The following is an 18805-nucleotide window of genomic DNA, read 5'->3' as shown; positions in this document are numbered from 1 at the left end:
GTGTTTAAAACACTGGGTCAGTTTGTGATTCTTGGTTGTCCTTGGATTCTGGGTTTCTTCACTGATAGCAGTGAGGTGCTGCAGATCGTCTTCCTGATCTTGAATTCTCAGCAGGGAACCTTCATCTTCCTGATCTACTGTATGCTCAATAATGAGGTCAGACATTTACTCAGTCTACCATCATAACTACAAGTGTAACAATATTCAAACTGAACTAAGCAAACATGATACGCCCCCTACAGTACAAACCACAGTACTCTTATAGCAAACCGAGGTGATATGCAAATGTATCTGTGTCCTATCCCTCCAAAATAGTGTTAAAATGGTTAAGCTTACAGTCTTTACAGACTTTCTTGGTCACAATTCTTGAAGAAATGAAATTATAACACAATGTCATTAAGGGCTAATAGTCTGGTTGTTCATCATCTGCATTCAAACACCTTATAAAAGTGTATTTTGCATAATATGCCCCCTTTAAATATAAGCAATTTTGTAATGAGCTCAGCCACTTTATCCTTCAACAGGTAGTGTTTGGAAATGCAACTCTATTTTCTTAAAAAAACTAAACTTGTATTATAAACAATCTAATATGTTTTAGAGGTTAAATGAAACTGAACTCATCTCCTCTGTTTCCAGATCAGACAGCAATACTGGAAATGCTTCACATTTCTCTGCTCTGGAAACAAACCCAGCAAAATCAACTGAGACCTGATGAAATCTTGAGGACTAAAGCACTCATTTTTAGAAAATCCTGTTAAAGGTGACATTGTATGCCCATTTCACTTCAGTTTATATGAGTCTTAAGGGTCTTAATAAAAAGTCAATAACCGTTACACTCACTCCCATCCCGGACGAGCCCGCACGTGTAACCCACTGGTCATACTGCACCCAACCCAGTCTGAGCTGAGATCGAACCAGCGATTCTTTGTATAGGAGTTGGTTACTCTAACAAAGAGGCTAAAGATTATGGCCTCTAGCGTCTGTCTCTAGGGCACCTTTTGAGGTCAGAGGAGAGAGGTTTACCTTCATAGCACTTGGCTAGCTACATAAATATGACATTTTTAGACAATTTGCAGGTTCATTTGTTAATCTACATTGATGTAAGTCCAGCTTCATTTTGAGTTTTTGTTCACTCTTTCTGGGACATTCCCTTCATATATTAAACTAATCCATCTCTGAATCTGGGATTCATTCAGATTCATTCAACTTGTCTGAGCTGGCAGACACAGAAGAAACATTACTAAATTTACAAAAAGTGAACATTTTGTCCAATGTCACTATTATAATACCTTTGTAATGGAATCTGTAAATCACTCTCTGTAAATTAGCTGTTATGCTAAAGCTTCATGTTTCATTTTCAATGTCATTAATTTTGATAGATTTTGTAGTGTTTTGTTATGATGTTTTTTTCATGTTTGTATTTAGTTATTTCAGTAATCATACACACATATTTAGTCAAATGTAGACAGTAGATGATTGTCATTCTTTGCCTTATTGATAATATTCTGTAAATATCATGATTTATTTTGTTTTTCAGCTTCGATATACATTTTATATATAAATATAAAGCACATTTAAATAGTTTCTAAGGTAAATACACTTATTCTTCATCATGCATCACTGAACACTTCAAAGTGGCATTATCATTAAATAATACAAGTTTTAAACATAAGTACAGCAAAATTAGTGCTTCAAATGTATCACACTATTAGTCTCAGATTGTATGTATTAACATTAGCAACTAGCGTAATGTTTATAAAGTCTAATTTTAGACTAATTCTCTTTCTTTTTTAAATTTTCTCCTTTGAGATCTTGCTTTATTATTTTAGATGTGTGTATTTTATTGCACCTCAACTGAATTGTGCTTTCATTTTAATTGCGCTATTATAATACAAGAATAGGCGACGCGGTGGCGCAGTAGTTAGTGCTGTCGCCTTACAGCAAGAAGGTTGCTGGTTCGAGCTTTGGCTGGGTCAGTTGGCATTTCTGTGTGGAGTTTGCATGTTCTCCCCGTGTTTGCATGGGCTTTTTCACCGGGTGTTCCGGTTTACCCCGAAGACATGTGGTAGAGGTGAATTGGGTAGGCTAAATTGTCCAAAGTGTGTGAATGAGTGTGTGTGGATGTTTCCCAGAGATGGGTTGCAGCTGGAAGGGCATCTGCTGCATAAAAACATGCTGGATAAGTTTGCGGTTCATTCCGCTGTGATGACCCTGGATTAATAAAGGGACTAAACCGAAAATAATGAATGAATGAACAATACAAGAATATTTAGTGTGATGAAGACGGTTGAATATTTATCGTTATTTTTAGATTGAAATGAATAAATAATCTACGAATGTTTGCTTTGATGTCTGTGAAGCATGATAACAATTGTACAACAATAATAAAATCTTACCTCTCTGACAGGTCATTCAGGGTGTCTTGGAGGGGAGAGGTGTCCAACCTACAGCATCTAAACACTGGGGTACCTCAGGGCTCTGTTCTTGGGCCACTTCTCTTCTCCATCTACACGACATCTTTAGGACCAGTCATCCAGAAACATGGATTTTCCTACCACTGCTATGCTGATGATACCCAGCTATACCTCTCTTTTCACCCTGATGATCCCTCGGTTCCAGCTCGCATCTCAGCCTGCCTGTCAGACATTTCACACTGGATGAAAGATCATCATCTCCAGCTTAACCTCACGAAAACGGAAATGCTTGAAGTTTCTGCCAACCCGACTCTACAATCCTTTTCAAATCCTCTACAAACTTTTTAATCCAGATGGATGGGGCAACCATTACTGCATCCAAAATGGTAAAAAGCCTTGGAGTAACGATTGATGACCAACTAAACTTCTCTGACCACATTTCTAGAACTGCTCGATCTTGCAGATTCGCACTCTAGAACATCAGAAAAGTCCGACCCTTCCTATCTGAACATGCAGCTCAACTTATTATTCAAGCTCTTGTTCTCTCCAAACTGGATTATTGCAACTCTCTACTAGCCAGGCTTCCAGCTAACTCTATCAAACCTCTTCAGCTGCTTCAGAACGCAGCAGCACGAGTGGTCTTTGATGAACCCAAAAGAGCACATGTCACTCCGCTACTCACCCGTTTGCACTGGCTGCCAGTTGCTGCTCGCATCAAATTTAAAGCTCTGATGTTTGCTTACAAAGCGACCTCTGGCTTTGCTTCTTCTTATCTGCTCTGAATGAACGTCGCCTCGTGGTTCCATCCCAAAGAGGGAAGAAATCACTTTCCCGAACTCTCGCATTCAATCTGCCCAGTTGGTGGAATGAACTCCCTAACTACATCAGAACAGCAGTCACTTGCTGTCTTCAAGAAACGACTAAAAACTCAACTGTTTAGTCTCCACTTTCCTTCCTAATCTGCAACTGCCTCTCTGGCTATACCACTAACTGTACTCTCTCTCAAAAAAAAAAAAAAAAAACATTTCTAATGCTTTGCTTCTTAGACTTTACACACCTGAAACTTGTCTATAGCACTTGTTCACTGCTGCTCTTATAGTTGTGTAAATTGCTTCCTTGTCCTCATTTGTAAGTCGCTTTGGATAAAAGCGTCTGCTAAATGACTAAATGTAAATGAAAAATCAAAACTAATATGATGATGGAGGTGAAGCTGTTGTTGTCTTTACACACTCCACTTCCTGAGCACGTTTTCCATTATTTGAATAATCTGACGGTCTTTTTAAAAATGTACTCTTGTAAAATGTACTCCGTGTATTTATTTAGCATGTTTATATCTCAGATGTCTCAGAACATCAATTTGAATATAAATTTGAATTCCAAAAAAATATGTAAGTTTCCTCATCAGATAACCTTTATAAAAACAAATATTTACATGAGCTAATTAGGATGTAACGAAGCACAGTAGGAGTATTCAGCCTAGTAGGAGAAGACCACTGAATGTAAACACAGATCAGGTAAGGTCCTCTTTATATTCTTTAATGAGAAACTGTTTAGTTATTATCACTCCATCCATATTTACAGTTGCATCTGTAGCTGTTTGTGATCGGACAGGTTTTCGAGGAGTCGCTTATAGACAGCGTTGACGTTTAATAAAACAGACATTCGACGTCATTTAAAACTAAATATACAGTTTTCTCTCTTTATCTTACCTTCAGATATTTTATTTACAGGAAGTTTTTACAAGATAGATTTTAAAAAAATGCTGGGTTGATATATGAGCCAATGTTGGGTCAAATATGAACACACAAGTGTGTTTTTGTAAAGGTATCGTGCAGCTGACAGCTTTGACATACAAATACTATAGTGTTTTTGAACACTGTAGTGTTACTTTCTTTCATATTATAGTAAAGTACATGAAATAACCTGCTGTGGTAAATCTATAGTTGGTGATAAAAAGTTTTTATATATTAAATATGTGTATTTCATTGTTGTATTTTTGTGTTTATATATTAAAGTTGTGGGAAAAGGCGGCACGGTAGCTAAGTGGTTAACACTGTAGCCTCACAGCAAGAAGGTCGCTGGTTTAAGTCTTGGCTGGGTCAGTTGGTGTTCCAATGTGGAGTTTGCATGCTCTCCCTGTGTTGGTGTGGGATTCCTCCGGTACAGTCCAAACACATGCGCTATGGGTGAATTAGATTACCTTAATTGGCCGCAGTGTGTGAATGTGAGTGTTTGGGTGTTTCCCAGTACTGGGTTGCAGCTGGAAGGGTATTCGCTGCGTAAAACATATGCTGGAATAGTTGGTGGTTCATTCCACTGTGGCGACCCCCAATAAATAAGGGCCTAAACCAAAGGAAAATAAATGAAGTCGTAAAATTTTTTTTTTTAATTGTCATTTTTCATTTTACTTTTAATTTATTACAATGATTTTATCCTGTGTCTGTGTTCAAGCAGTTCCTCCTGGAATTTGCATGCAAAAGTTCTGATATTTCCAGACTATAATGACTTTATAATGATTTTTCAGCATTTGTGTGGTTCTGCGATGGAAATATAAACAAATTGCTGCATTACTTTTCTGACCTCAGGAGCCGTTTGTCTGTGTAATTTACTTAGAAAGTGTTGACCTCTTAACCATAAAGCCTACTATCATATCTGACTCAAAATGATGCAAATAAGTAAAACTTCAAATCAAGTATTAGAAAATCATGTTAGAATTGAAAACTTTAGCAATCAATACAAAAAATGTTGCCAGGTTTAAACAGGCTTTGGCTGAATGTGTGTCTGAAATGGCTCACAGAATCAATGTGCTGTGTTTGACAACTCGAGGTATCACACATCGGAGGAGCATTTTCTATACGTGAATATAATGCTAATCACCATCAATGTTGTGTCGTTTGCTTGATTTTGCATGTTTGTAGAATCAGTATGTCTGGAGGGACTGCTAAACAACAGCTCCCTGTTTTCAGTTCATTGTTGGTCAAGGAAATTTATCTATGTAAATGACATGGAAAAGCCAGGGAGTTTGATATCTATCTGTCTATATATATATATATACGCTCACCAGCCACTTTATTAGGCACACCTTATTAATGCTGGGTTGGACCCCCTTTGCCTTCAGAACTGCCTTAATCCTTCGTGCCATAGATTCAACAAGGCACTGGAAATATTCCTCAGAGATTTTGCTCCATATTGACATGATAGCATCACGCAGTTGCTGCAGATTTGTCGGCTGCACATCCATGATGTGAATCTCCCGTTCCACCACATCTCAAAGGTGCTCTATTGGATTGAGATCTGGTGACTGTGAAGGGCATTTGAGTACAGTGAACTCATCGTCATGTTCAAGAAACCAATCTGAGATGATTCTCGCTTTATGACATGGCGCGTTATCCTGCTGGAATTAGCCATCAGAAGGGTACACTGTGGTCATAAAGGGATGGACAGCAACAATACTCAGGTAGGCTGTGGCATTGACACGATGCTCAATTGGACCATTCTCTGTAAACCCTAGAGATGGTTGTGCGTGAAAATACCAGTAGATCAGCAGTTTCTGAAACACTCAGACCAGCCCATTTGGCACCAACAATCATGCCACGTTCAAAGTCACTTAAATCACCTTTTTTTTCCCCATTCCCCATCATCTTGACCATGTCTACATCCCTAAATGCATTGAGTTGCTGCCATGTGATTTGCTGATTAGAAATTTGAGTTTACGTGCATTTGTAAAGCTGTACCTAATAAAGTGGCCGGTGTGTGTATGTGTGTGTGTGTATATATATATATAGTTTTAATTTGTGTTTTTAAATCATCAATGCGTTATTTAGCAGCTGTTAGCACCAAATTTGCCATCATAAAGAATATTTGCCAATTTTTGGTGGGTAGTATCATATCTCTGTAGTATCATAAACTACAGAGGTTTTTGTTATTTAGTTATTTATACGTATTACTAAGTTATTAGAAAATAATGGCTGGATTACAAAAAATCTGAATTTGTCTAATTTCCTCCTAATAATTTGTTTAATTTTCAGTCAGTGCTTAGGTTGGTTGATAAAAACTACCCATTGCTGGATATCGGATCCCATAATGGAGCTCGTTGCTTTTAAAAGTAAGTGTTTTGAGTTTTCTGTTTTAGAAAATTGTATATTTAATCATTTATTAGTTAGACAAGGCAAGCCAAGTTTATTTATATAGCACATTTCAATTCAAAGTGCTTTACATAAACAGGAATAAAAGAGACAAGTAAAAGAAAAATTAAAACAAATAATAAAAATCATTAAAAAAAAAATAAGTTATAAAATAAAGAAAAGAAAAGAAACTTATAGTAGTGCGATCTGTCAGATTTAGCACAGTGCTCATTCAGTAAAGGCACAGCTAAACAGATGTGTTTTCAGTCTGGATGTGAATGTGCCTAATGTTGGAGCACATCTGATTAGCGAGGGGCGTAGTAACTGAAAGCCGATTCACCCTGCTGTGACTGAACTCGATAGTGAACCAAACAATACTTATAATTCATAAAACTATGCAGGAACAGTGTTGCAACATTGTGGAAACATTACGTTTCCTTCATCTGCAAGCCAAATTCTTTAACTCATCAGAAAAATGACATTTATTAAAAGGGTTAAAAACTAAATGGTTTTTGTGTCACATGATTAAATTAGTCAAATGGCGCCACCTTGTGTCTCTGGATGGTTGCAGTTGTCGTTTGTGAGCAGTGAGTTAATACAGTATAATTGATTCTTTTTTGTTTCATCTCAGGTGTTGTACGGTTGCTGTTGACTGTCGTCACTTTAACCTGTTGTAAGTGTAAGCCAGCAGTGTTTTACACACGTCTCTGTTCACTCTGAAGTGTTTTTTTAAAAGAAATCGTTTAAATCAATTTCACCTTACAATAGCTACTGTTAAAACAGGATGCATTCAGTAATTTAGCTGACGCTTTCGCAGTTGTCTATGACAGGATGCTACTAAACATCAGTTAATCTCACTTACAAAACAGATCCCAGATCTAACAAGTCTGAATAAAACATCTACAGATAAATACAGTTTAAAGCTGTTTTACTACCTGAAAGAAAAGAGACAGTACTGATAAACTGTTAATTCAATGTGCAGACTATGTAAGAAGGAAATTGACCAGGTTTGGCATTTGCTCTTTCTGATCATATCTTCCTCATCCTCAGGTTTAATATCCCCCACAGCAGCAGCAGCAGTGAGTCCAGTCTCTGGCTGTGTGCTTTATAATGACCTGTACATCTGCACTGGCGCTCAGTACCGCATGCACTGCAACACTACAAAACATCATTTCTCCTACCAGAGAAACCAGGACCAGCACCAGTACCAGTGCTTGAGTAATGACTGTGTCTGTGTTGGTAATAATGACACCTGTGCGTGTTATTATAATACTTCATCCTGCTTCTGTGACAACTTTAGCAATAATATCACCGTCCCTGCAGCAGTCAGTTCAATTTCGGACTGTACGTTTAATAATGGCGCATACACCTGCATTGGTGCTCAGTACAACATGTACTGTGACACAACACTGCATTATTTTAACTACTACATATATCCGTTTCAAAACCAAAACCAGTACTATTGTTCAAATAACTGTGACTGCAGTTTTAATAAGAACTCCTGTACATGCAACAGTGTGACATCCTCCTGCTTCTGTACAAATTATGGCTACAGCACCTCTCTTTCCTCAGGACAGAGTTCAGCCACAATACCCGACTGTGTGCTTTATAACGACACATACGTCTGCACTGGTGCTCTGTACCGCATGTACTGCAACACAAGAATTCACAATTTCTATTTCTGGAGAAATCCAAACCAATACCAATATCAATGCACGAATAACTGTAACTGTTTTGTTAATAGTCTGGGCTCCTGTTCATGCACTCCTAGCACTCCATCCTCCTGCTTCTGTGAAACCCTCAGCAATAGCACTCCTCTCAATACAAATCTGCCTCCAGTCTCAGCCCCTGACTGTGTGCTTTATAATGACACCTACATCTGCACCGGTGCTCAGTACCGCATGTACTGCAACACACAAATGCAATATTTCTCCTACCAAAGATATCAGAATCAAGACCAATACCAGTGTGTGAGCAATAACTGTAACTGTATTGGAAATAAGGACACCTGTACATGCTCTACTAGCACTCTGTCCTCCTGTTACTGTGAGACTTACGGCAATATCATTGCTGTCACTGCAGCAGTCAGTCCAGTGTATGAGTGTGTGCTTTATAAAGACACATACGTCTGCACTGGTGCTCAGTACCGCATGTACTGTAACACCAGTCTACATAATTTCTATTATAGTACAAATTCGCATCAGTGTACAAGCAGTGGCTGTAGCTGTACTGGGAATAAAAATACCAGTTCATGCTCCTCTAGTGCTCCATCCTCCTGCTACTTTACAGATTACAGAAATAACATCACCATCCCTGCTGGAGTCAGTCCAGTGTATGAGTGTGTGCTTTATAAGGACACATACGTCTGCACTGGTGCTCAGTACCGCATGTACTGCAACACAAGCATGCACAATTTTGAATACTGGGGAAATACAAACCAAAACCTGTACCAGATCCGGTGCTCGGGTAATAACTGTGACTGCTATGGTTATAAAGACATCTGTACATGCTACAGCAGCACTCTGTCCTCCTGCTTCTGGGAGGCTTATGGAAAAAGCATCGCTCTCACAACTGCAGTCAGTCCAGTCTATGAGTGTGTGCTTTATAAGGACACCTACATCTGCACTGGTGCTCATTACCGCATGTTCTGCAACACCAGTCTACATGATTTCTTTTATAATATAAATGTGCATCAGTGTACAAGCAGTAGCTGTAGCTGTACTGGGAATAAAAATACCTGTTCATGCTCCTCTAGTGCTCCATCCTCCTGCTACTGTTCAGATTATAGCAATAACACCATCCCTGCAGGAGTCAGTCCAGTCTATGAGTGTGGGCTTTATAAGGACACATACGTCTGCACTGGAGCTCAGTACCGCATGTTCTGCAACACAAGCATGAACAGTTTTGAATACCGGAGAAATACAAACCAAAACCAGTACCAGAGCCAGTGCTGGAATAATAACTATGTTTGCTATAGTAATAAAGACACCTGTACCTGCTCCAGCAGCACTTGGTCCTCCTGCTTCTGTGAGTCTTACATCTCCACCACCACAACCACACCCAGTCTAACTACTCCAGGTGAGATATTCCTAGAATGAAACATGATACTCAGTTTATTATATTTGTGTTGTAATGATGTACTGTCTCATTTCAGCTCCGATTATCACTCTGCCTGATCAATGCAAGGTACAATGAACACTAAACATTTATTCAGTGCACTTTCAGAGTCTTTCAGGTGTATTCATAAAGCTCACTTGTGATTTCAGAGTCAGGGAGGATGTCTTCAGGATCTACTTCAGCAGCTAGAGAACATTACACAGCTTCCATTATCTGTACGTATCTAAAAGGAAAAATAACTCAAATGTCCTGGGCCCTCATGTACGAAGATTTGCGCTGAATTGATACTAAAACGTTGCGTTCGGACAAAGCTGTAAATGTGTGTACGCAGTAAAATTCAGATGTATGAAACACTGCGTATGCAGAATCCCACGCATATTCTCTTTGTACATCCAAATTAACGTGAAACTGAGGGCACGTGCACGAGCGCAAAACCCCTTCCTGCCTTCTGACCCATAGAAATATGGTAATGACTCCACTTTGGCAAAACCAAACAAAAAAAGCAATGGCAAAAGCAGGCAAAAAATAAATAAATAAATAAAATTAGCTTGAATAATATCTTCAAATACATCACTCACCAAGAAACCACCCATCGCGCACACTGGAGCCTTCAGATTCGACCATTGACAATGTCCTCTAATAAGGCCAACACTGCCATTGACATAGACTAAGGGTTGTCTACACTTGCAAATGCTTTTATATGTTCTAAATTACATAATTGGTAAATATATATATATATATATTGTGTCAATGAACCCATTTTACCAATTATAAATAAATAGCAATGTTTTTCACATGTGTTGGTGTGATACTTTGTAGTGTGCAATTTAACATAATTGCCTCTAGGAGTCGCCAATGGAAAAAAACAAACACACACAAGAAATACACAAACACCAGACATGAAGTTGGCACGGATCAACGCACATCCTCACGTTAATTTCATCATTAGTAAATCCAAACATGAGCGTGAAATCTGGCGTACACAAAGTTTTTGTGCATACGCAGCGTTGATACATGAGGCCCCTAATGTTTGGAGGTGTGTGTGTGTGTGTGTGTGTGTGTATAGCATTGCTTTTCTCACTGAATTATTTGCACCCATTTATAAGTGTTTTTGTATCATAAATTAGGTTGTGACTACGGTTTTGGACATGGCTCTGAACACATCAGCTGTAGTTTCGCAGTCAACTGATTCAAAAGAATTAGCGGCAAATGGAAATCGTGTATTACAAGCAAGCGAGAAGCTCCTATCTGCACTGGTGAAATCAACAGAGACAAGCGACAATGTCAGTTTTACTCTCGACACAGTAGGTAAGTGAAGGTGCAGATTGAGTATCAAGCAATACATCGTTTATTTATACAGTTCATAGAGTCTCTTCTGGATAAAGTGAAGAATCCTCATGCATTACTCTCTGAGCTAATGGTGAAGATACAAGAGAAAAGATTACCTCATATTATTTCCTTTAGAGGTAAAAGCCTTCTCGATTGGACCAAAATTCCCTTCAGAACATTTCCCTCAGCTGGACACAAAAAATGCTTCTATGGACATTGATCTGATCGGGATTGCCAAGAGTAACAAGGAAAAAGGTATGTAAACAGTATTTCCATACCTGAATTAAATAACCTCTGATTTTCACCACACATCTAAGCAGTGAGCAGTCATACTCTTAACTTTAATTTCCCTTATTGTGCACAAAAGCCCCACACAGAAGTCTGTAAAGGTGAATTGGGATGCAGCAGCTGTGGAGACTTTCTGGATGTGCTGTGCATTTGACCCTGTTTCTGTCCCACAGGATCTGCTGCTGTGGCTTTCATGAGCTTCACCACAATGGAGAATCTACTGAAGGCCGACTTCTTCAACACAACTAATGACACCATTAAAACCATGATGTCCACTGTGATCTCAGCTACTCTTCCCAAAACCAGCAACACTACACTCACCAAAGCAGTCAACTTCACCTTCAGACACATCAGAGTGAGTTCATTTAGAGCAGTTCTGTTCAATGGCATGGCTGATGGTCATGTGCTGATCCTGAGTGTGAACTAGTTTTTTTAGGACTATCTGAGGACCAGCACATGCATGCATGCTTTAAAACATACCTAACCAGCAGATGCTGGTTTTATTTACAGGCTCATTGGGAATACATGGCCAATTTGTTGGAAACCACATAGGTTTGCCTGCAGTTTGTGGGTATGGTGCTGTATTACACCACTGACAACTTCTGTCCCTTTTAGCACTAGTACTGACATTAACAGGAACATACTGTCGATGGATAAAGGATTGTTTTCGCATGGTTTTTCCCACAGCGCATAATAAACAGCACAAAAATTAGACCTAGAAGCATCTGTGATCTGTAATCGTCAGTGTTCGCCTCACCCACTGATATCCATAAGGACAGCTTTTCTAGCATGGTCAGTTTGTTTGGTAGCTCACCTTGTACAGTGTTGTACTTGGGTTGCAGAGCGGTCTGGGTTTGTGAAATCTTGGTAAAATGGCATGGCAACTATCATTGTTAAACCAATTAGCTGAATTACCAATTAGCCCATTTTGTCATTTTCCCCTTTTCCACCTTTACCAGGGTAAGCTTTCGAGACCTACTTGATCTCGAACCTCCTTACTTGCTATTTGACCAGGTGGAAGCCCTGGGCTCAATTATCTCAGTGCTCAGGGTTCTCTCCAGGGACAGAATGTCAAATCTGCTAATAGTATCAAGCAACAGCTAAGTGTGAATTCTTGAAGTATTGGTTACAACCCAGGCTCATTCTGAAAACGTAGTCCCGTGGACGTTTCTGGAGACCGCGAAATACGTAGCCGGGGGTACGTCTGGCTGCATTTCATTTTTTTAAGCGAACGCTGCGGGGCGGTGTGACGCCTTTCCTTTCAGCGCTTGCCGGCCGGCCGCTCGCCTCCGTGTGGAGGGCTTTCCCACAGCAACCAGTTTGTCTGGTTAGCTCTTCGTGTACTTAGGCAGACTCGAGGCGCAAAAAGGGGCTGACCGGGTTCGAGTCCGGGGAAGAGCGGTTCCAGAAATCAGGTAAGAAAACAAAAACAAAATCCAAAAAATAAAGCGAACAAGTTCGTCACAGGGTGAGAATGTGGTCAAAATCCGAAAACGTGATAAAAATCAGACGAGGGCTTTTCTTTTTCTGGACGGCTTTTGTGAATAGTCGTTGGTTGGGTTTAGGGACGGAGGAGGGTAGGTCAGCCGATTGGCCGGTCGCACGGTCAATCATTCTGTCATCCAGGCAGACAGGCGGAAGGTCGTTCGACAGCGGCCTCTAGCGGGTTTACGCGAGGACGACGCGGGAGAAAGCGCGCACAGCGGCCTCTCGCAGACTCGCAAAAACAAAAACTGCAAAAATAGGTACCTCCCGGGACGTATTTCGCGATCTCCAGAAACGTCCCCGGGACTACGTTTTCAGAATGAGCCTGGGTTGATTGGTTAGGTTAAGGGAAGGGTGTGGTTCATTGATAGATGCACTACAAGCTGATTCTTACGAACAAATACGAGAAGGACATGTACATGGAATGTATGAGAAAATGTGGCCCAGTACCGTATTTGAGATTTGAGCGGCCTCTACTGGATTTGCGAACACGAGCTGCAAGCAAATGTTGCCGGAGCAAAGTATTTTACTGTTTGCAAAAAAACATAGCCCTGGGCATGTTTCCAATGAGCCTGGGTTGGAAAAAAACATGATGGAAATAAACAAGAATAGGGGTATTTTGTGAAGAGAAGTTATCTTGAGATGCTTTTTTTGAATGTTCTTCTTCTTGCAGGTGTTTGACCCCAACGGTTCTCTGTCCTGTGTGTACTGGAATATCAGCGAGTGGATTGTAGATGGTTGTTCTGTGTTAAACAGCAACAGCAGCCACACTGTGTGTTCCTGTGTTCATCTGTCCACATTCGCTCTCATCATGCAGACCAGCCGCAGTCCACCACCGGTACCAGAACATTTCTAGAGAGCATTGAAGAGCAGCACAGATTTGGCACTCATGTTCTCTGCATGTTTTCTCAGAGCGATCGGCTGGATCTGCTGAATCTGGTGTGTGTGATCGTGGGTCTGGTGTTCTTCAGTTTGGCTCTGTTGTCCTTTGCTCTTTGTCAGTGGAGTCCTGGAGTCAATAATGTGGCTCGAATCAACATCTGCATCAGTCTGCTGTCGGCTCACCTTCTGTTGCTGCTCACACAACAGTTCCTGAGCCTCATTCGCCCTCAGCAGGTGAGAATGATGAAGGAGCTCTACAGCTCAGCACAGCCGCACTGAGAATCATCATCACCCTCTCTCATGGTCTCCAGGTGTTGTGTGTGGTGATAGCAGGCCTTCTGCACTTCCTCTTCCTCTCCGCCTTTGTGTGGATGTTCATTGAAGCTGTGCTGCTCTTCATCTGTGTCAAGAACCTATCACAGATCAGCCCAAAAAAGAGGGAGGTGCTTAGCAGTGGATTTCTGTGTGTGATTGGATATGTGGTTGCTCTAGTTGTGGTGTGTGTGTCTATTGGGTTGATCCCAGAAGGATACGGCAGTGAACAGTGAGTTGTGTTGTTCATTTCATTGTTTTTTTTATTAATGTGTTAACAGGTTGTAACAATGTCACATACAATCTTAATATCTTTAACTATCAGTTCTTGTTGATAAATGTATTAATTTACTGTATTGTGCTTTCCTCTAATCAGATGCTGGATTAAAACAGATGAAGGGTTTATCTGGAGTTTTCTGGGTCCTGTTTGTGTCATACTAGCAGTAAGTTTTACTTACAGACATTTTTCTCATGGCCTGTTAAAATCAACAAAAATCTAAACTGATCATTTCTTAATGTTTCTACAGCTGAACATGATTTTCTTCATCAGGATCGTCATCATTCTGAACTCAGCTCTCACAAAACTGAACAGTGAAGTTTCACAGATGAAGCAAACCAAGTAACAAACATTCTGAATTAATCGCTCTATGAAAATAACAATTAGTACAGACTAAATCTCCTTTTCTGTTTGTCTGTAGGGTTATGGCGTTTAAAACACTGGGTCAGTTTGTGGTTCTTGGTTGTCCTTGGATTCTGGGTTTCTTCACTGATAGCAGTGAGGTGCTGCAGATCGTCTTCCTGATCTTGAACTCTCAGCAGGGAACCTTCATCTTCTTGATCTACTGTGTGCTCAATAATGAGGTCAGACATTTACTCAGTCTACCATCATAACTACAAGTGTAACAATATTCAAACTGAACTAAACAAATGGTCGCACTTTATTTTGATGGTCCGTTTGTTGAATTAAAGTTACATTGCATCTACATGCCAACGAATTCTCATTAGATTATAAGTAGACTGATGGGGTTAGTGTTAGTTGACATGTAGAAGTTTCTTATAGTCAGTTAAATTTCTGTTGACGGATCAGTATCAACAGATATTAAGCAGACAGTCTACTAATGCTCAAATGGACCATCAAAACAAAGTGTTACCAAACAAACATGATACGCCCCCTATAGTGCAAACCACAGTACTCTTATAGCAAACTGAGGTGATATGCAAATTAATCTGTGTCCTATCCCTCCAAAATAGTGTTAAAATGGGTAAGCTTACAGTCTTTACAGACTTTCTTGGTCACAATTCTTGAAGAAATTAAATTATTATCACAATGTCATTAAGGGCTAATAGTCTGGTTATTCATCATCTGCATTCAAACATCTTATAAAAGTGTATTTTGCATAATATGCCTTCTTTATATATAAGCAATTTTGTAATGAGCTCAGCCACTTTATCCTTCAACAGATAGTGTGTGGAAATGCAACTCTATTTTTTTTTAAAAACTAAGCTTGTATTATAAACAATCTAATATGTTTTAGAGGTTAAATGAAACTGAACTCATCTCCTCTGTTTCCAGATCAGACAGCAATACTGGAAATGCTTCACATTTCTCTGCTCTGGAAACAAACCCAGCAAAATCAACTGAGACCTGATGAAATCTTGAGGACTAAAGCACTAATTTTTAGAAAATCCTGTTAAAGGTGACATTGTATGCCCATTTCACTTCAGTTTATGAGTCTTAAGGGAAAAGTCTATAGTCTTCTTTGATTCAGTTTCTTAATAGTGGTATAAATAAACACCCTTTTACCCAGTCAAAAACACCTCAGAGCACAATGGGCTGTTTTATGTTATATCTCTTTAAATGCTAATGAGCTGCTGATGCCCCGCCCATCTCTCAGTTTTGATCAGGAATGACAATACATTTTTGAGGAGCAGCTAAGTTAAAGCTGTTAATGACAGCCTTGTCCCATGCTTATAATCGTCACATATAATTTATCATTGCTTGACATTGCAGCTTAACATTATCAATGTAAAACGCATTCAAACAAACCTCTACATATATGAAAAGACACTGGTGTGCTTAACAAATGCTTGGCTGCACAGTCTATGAGTGAAAATCAGCAGCACCACGCTTCTAAACAAGAGTGAATTTAAGTTGGAGCTTACTAACTGTAACCAGAAGAAAACAAAAACATATATAAATGTAACCCACCGGTCCTACTGCACCCAACCCGGTCTGAGCTGGGTTGGGATCGAACGGACGACTGGATGGGAGTCGATTGCTCTAACAAGGAGGCTAAAGACCATGGCCTCTAGAGCCTATCTATAGAGCATGCTTAGAGGTCAGAGGAGTGAGCTTTACCGTCCATAGCACTTTGCTAGCTGGCCTTCCTTACGCTTACCCCCTAAACCTCACTCACATCCCGGACAAGCCCCCACGTTTAACCCACTGGTCAGACTGCACCCAGCTCTATCTGAGCTGGGATCGAACTGTTGATTCTTTGTATGGGAGTCGATTGCTCTAACAAGGAAGCTAAAGACCATGGCCTCTAGCGCCTGTTGCTAGAGCATGTTTAGAGGTCAGTGGAGTGAGGTTTACCTCCATAGGACTTTGGTAGCTGGCCTCCGTTACACTCACCCCTAAACCTCACTCCTATCCCGGATGAGCCCCCACGTGTAACCCACTGGTCATAATGCACCTGACCCAGTTTGAGCTGGGATCGAATCGGCGATTCTTTGTATGGGAGTCAGTTGCTCTAACAAGGAGGCTAAAGACCATGGCCCCTAGCACCTGTCAATAGTGCACGCTTAGACATCAGAGGAGTGAGCTTTACCTGTATAGCACTTCGCTAGCTGGACTCTGTTACATAAATACGACATTTGTAGGTTCATTTGTAGATCTACATTGATGTAAGTCCAGCTTCATATTGAGTTTGTAAAGCAGTCCAGTAAAATCATGTTTTCCACACATAAGCACATTTTTGTTCACTCTTTCTGGGACATTCCCTTCATTTATTAAGCTAATCCGTCTCTGAATCTGGGATTCTCTGTAAGCACACCGGTGAACCTCTTCATCTGAACACACTTTAGACCGCATGCCAGGATAGCTTCATTGTTCAAATGCTGAGAAACTAAAGACACCATTAGCTGCCTTGCTATCTGTTTACAAAAAGAGGTGGCAAAGAGGGCGGAGTCCATAACTTGCTTGTACATGTGAAGAAGTAACACTAAATTCAAACAGGTCAATTATGGCACGTACAAACACTCAGACAGTTCATTAAACAAGCTGCATGTTTACTTTTCACTTGTCTGAGCTGGCAGTCACAGCAGAAACATAACTAAATTGACAAAAAGTGAACATTTCATCCGATTACACCATTAAAATATAATTGTAATGGAATCTGTTTTTTAAAGATAACATCAGTAAATCACTCTCTGTAAATTAGCTGTTATGCTAAAGCTTCATATGTTTCATTTTCTCTGTCATTAATTTTGAAAGAATTTTGTGGTTTTTGTTATGATGTTGTTTTTCATATTTGTATTTAGTTATTTCAGCAATCATACACACATATTTAGTCAAATGTAGACAGTAGATGATTGTCATTCTTTGCCTTATTGATAATATTCTGTAAATATCATGATTTCTTTTGTTTTTCAGCTTTGGTTGAGTTTTCTGATGCATATTAACCACATTTATTATAAATAGTTTCAAAAACATATACACCACCTGACAAAAGTCTTGTCGCCTATCCTAAGTTTTAGGAACAACAAATAATAACTTGGCTTCTAGTTGATCATTTAGTGTCAGAAATGGCTTATATGAAAGGCAAAGGCCTCTAGATTACGCTTATTTTGCCAAAATAAAATCTGATCATGGCTTGATTTGTAATAATTTATTTAGGACAATAAGGTCTGACTTTGCAAGTACAGTATAGAATATACTGCTGCAATGGAGAAAGAATGAACATCGTGTCTGACTTCATCATGAGCTTGGAGGACTGCATCCATACATCTCTGCAATGGCTCAAATCACTTATTAATAAAGTCATCTGGAACGACAAAGAAAGCGTTCTTGCAGGACTCCCAGAGTTCATCAAGAGTCTTTGGATTCATCTTCAACGCCTCCTCCTTCATTTTACCTGTGACATGCTCAATAATGTCCATGTCTGATAATGGGCTGGCCAATTCTGGAGCACCTTGACCTTCTTTGCTTTCAGGAACTTTGATGTGGAGGCTGAAGTATGAGAAAGAGCGCTAATCCTGCTGAAGTATCCTGTTGATGTTATCATCCACGCCCCCATACTGAATGTAACCCCAAACCATGATTTTTCCTTCACCAAAATTGACTGATTTCTCTGAGAATCTTGGCTCCATGTGGGTTCCAGTAGGTCTTCTGCAGTATTTGTGATGACTGGGATGCAGAATAACAGATGATTCATCTGAAAAATTCACCTTCTGCCACTTTTCCAAATGATCAACTAGAAGTCAAGTTATTATTTGTTGCTTTTACAACAACGACAAGACTTTTGTCAGGTAGTGCACACTTACAAATGTTTCTTCGTCATGCACTACTGAGCACTGCAAATATTATATTATTTTCCCTAATGGCATTATCTGTGCATAATTAAAGTTTAAACAAAAATACAACAGAATTATTTCTTCAAATGTATTAGTCTCAGATTGTATGTATTAATATTAGCAACTAGCATAATATTTATAAAGTCTAATTTCAGACTAATTACCTTGCTTTTTTAAATTTTCTCTGTTAAGATCTTGCTTTACTATTTTGGTCTTGTGTATTTTATTGCACCTCAAGCGAATTGTGCTTTCATTTTTATCTCTATTATAATACACAAA

The 18805-nt window shown here is 39.6% G+C and overlaps 1 protein-coding gene across 1 annotated transcript; it reads left to right on the top strand.

Moving 5' to 3' along the window:
* The first annotated feature begins 9673 nt into the window (after positions 1-9673).
* On the top strand, positions 9674-17872 carry LOC130222901 (adhesion G protein-coupled receptor E3-like). The gene is made up of 12 exons (XM_056455545.1): positions 9674-9724; positions 9805-9870; positions 10783-10963; positions 11120-11239; positions 11446-11627; positions 13431-13595; positions 13670-13873; positions 13951-14183; positions 14328-14394; positions 14479-14570; positions 14650-14812; positions 15525-17872. Exons 1-12 carry the CDS (start codon positions 9674-9676, stop codon positions 15591-15593), a joined length of 1593 nt encoding a protein of 530 aa, XP_056311520.1. The 3' UTR covers positions 15594-17872.
* Positions 17873-18805: the final 933 nt, after the last annotated feature.

The sequence above is a fragment of the Danio aesculapii genome, chromosome 1 (assembly GCF_903798145.1).
Source record: "Danio aesculapii chromosome 1, fDanAes4.1, whole genome shotgun sequence".
Lineage (NCBI taxonomy): Eukaryota > Metazoa > Chordata > Actinopteri > Cypriniformes > Danionidae > Danio > Danio aesculapii.
This window is presented reverse-complemented; position numbering and strand designations above follow the sequence as displayed.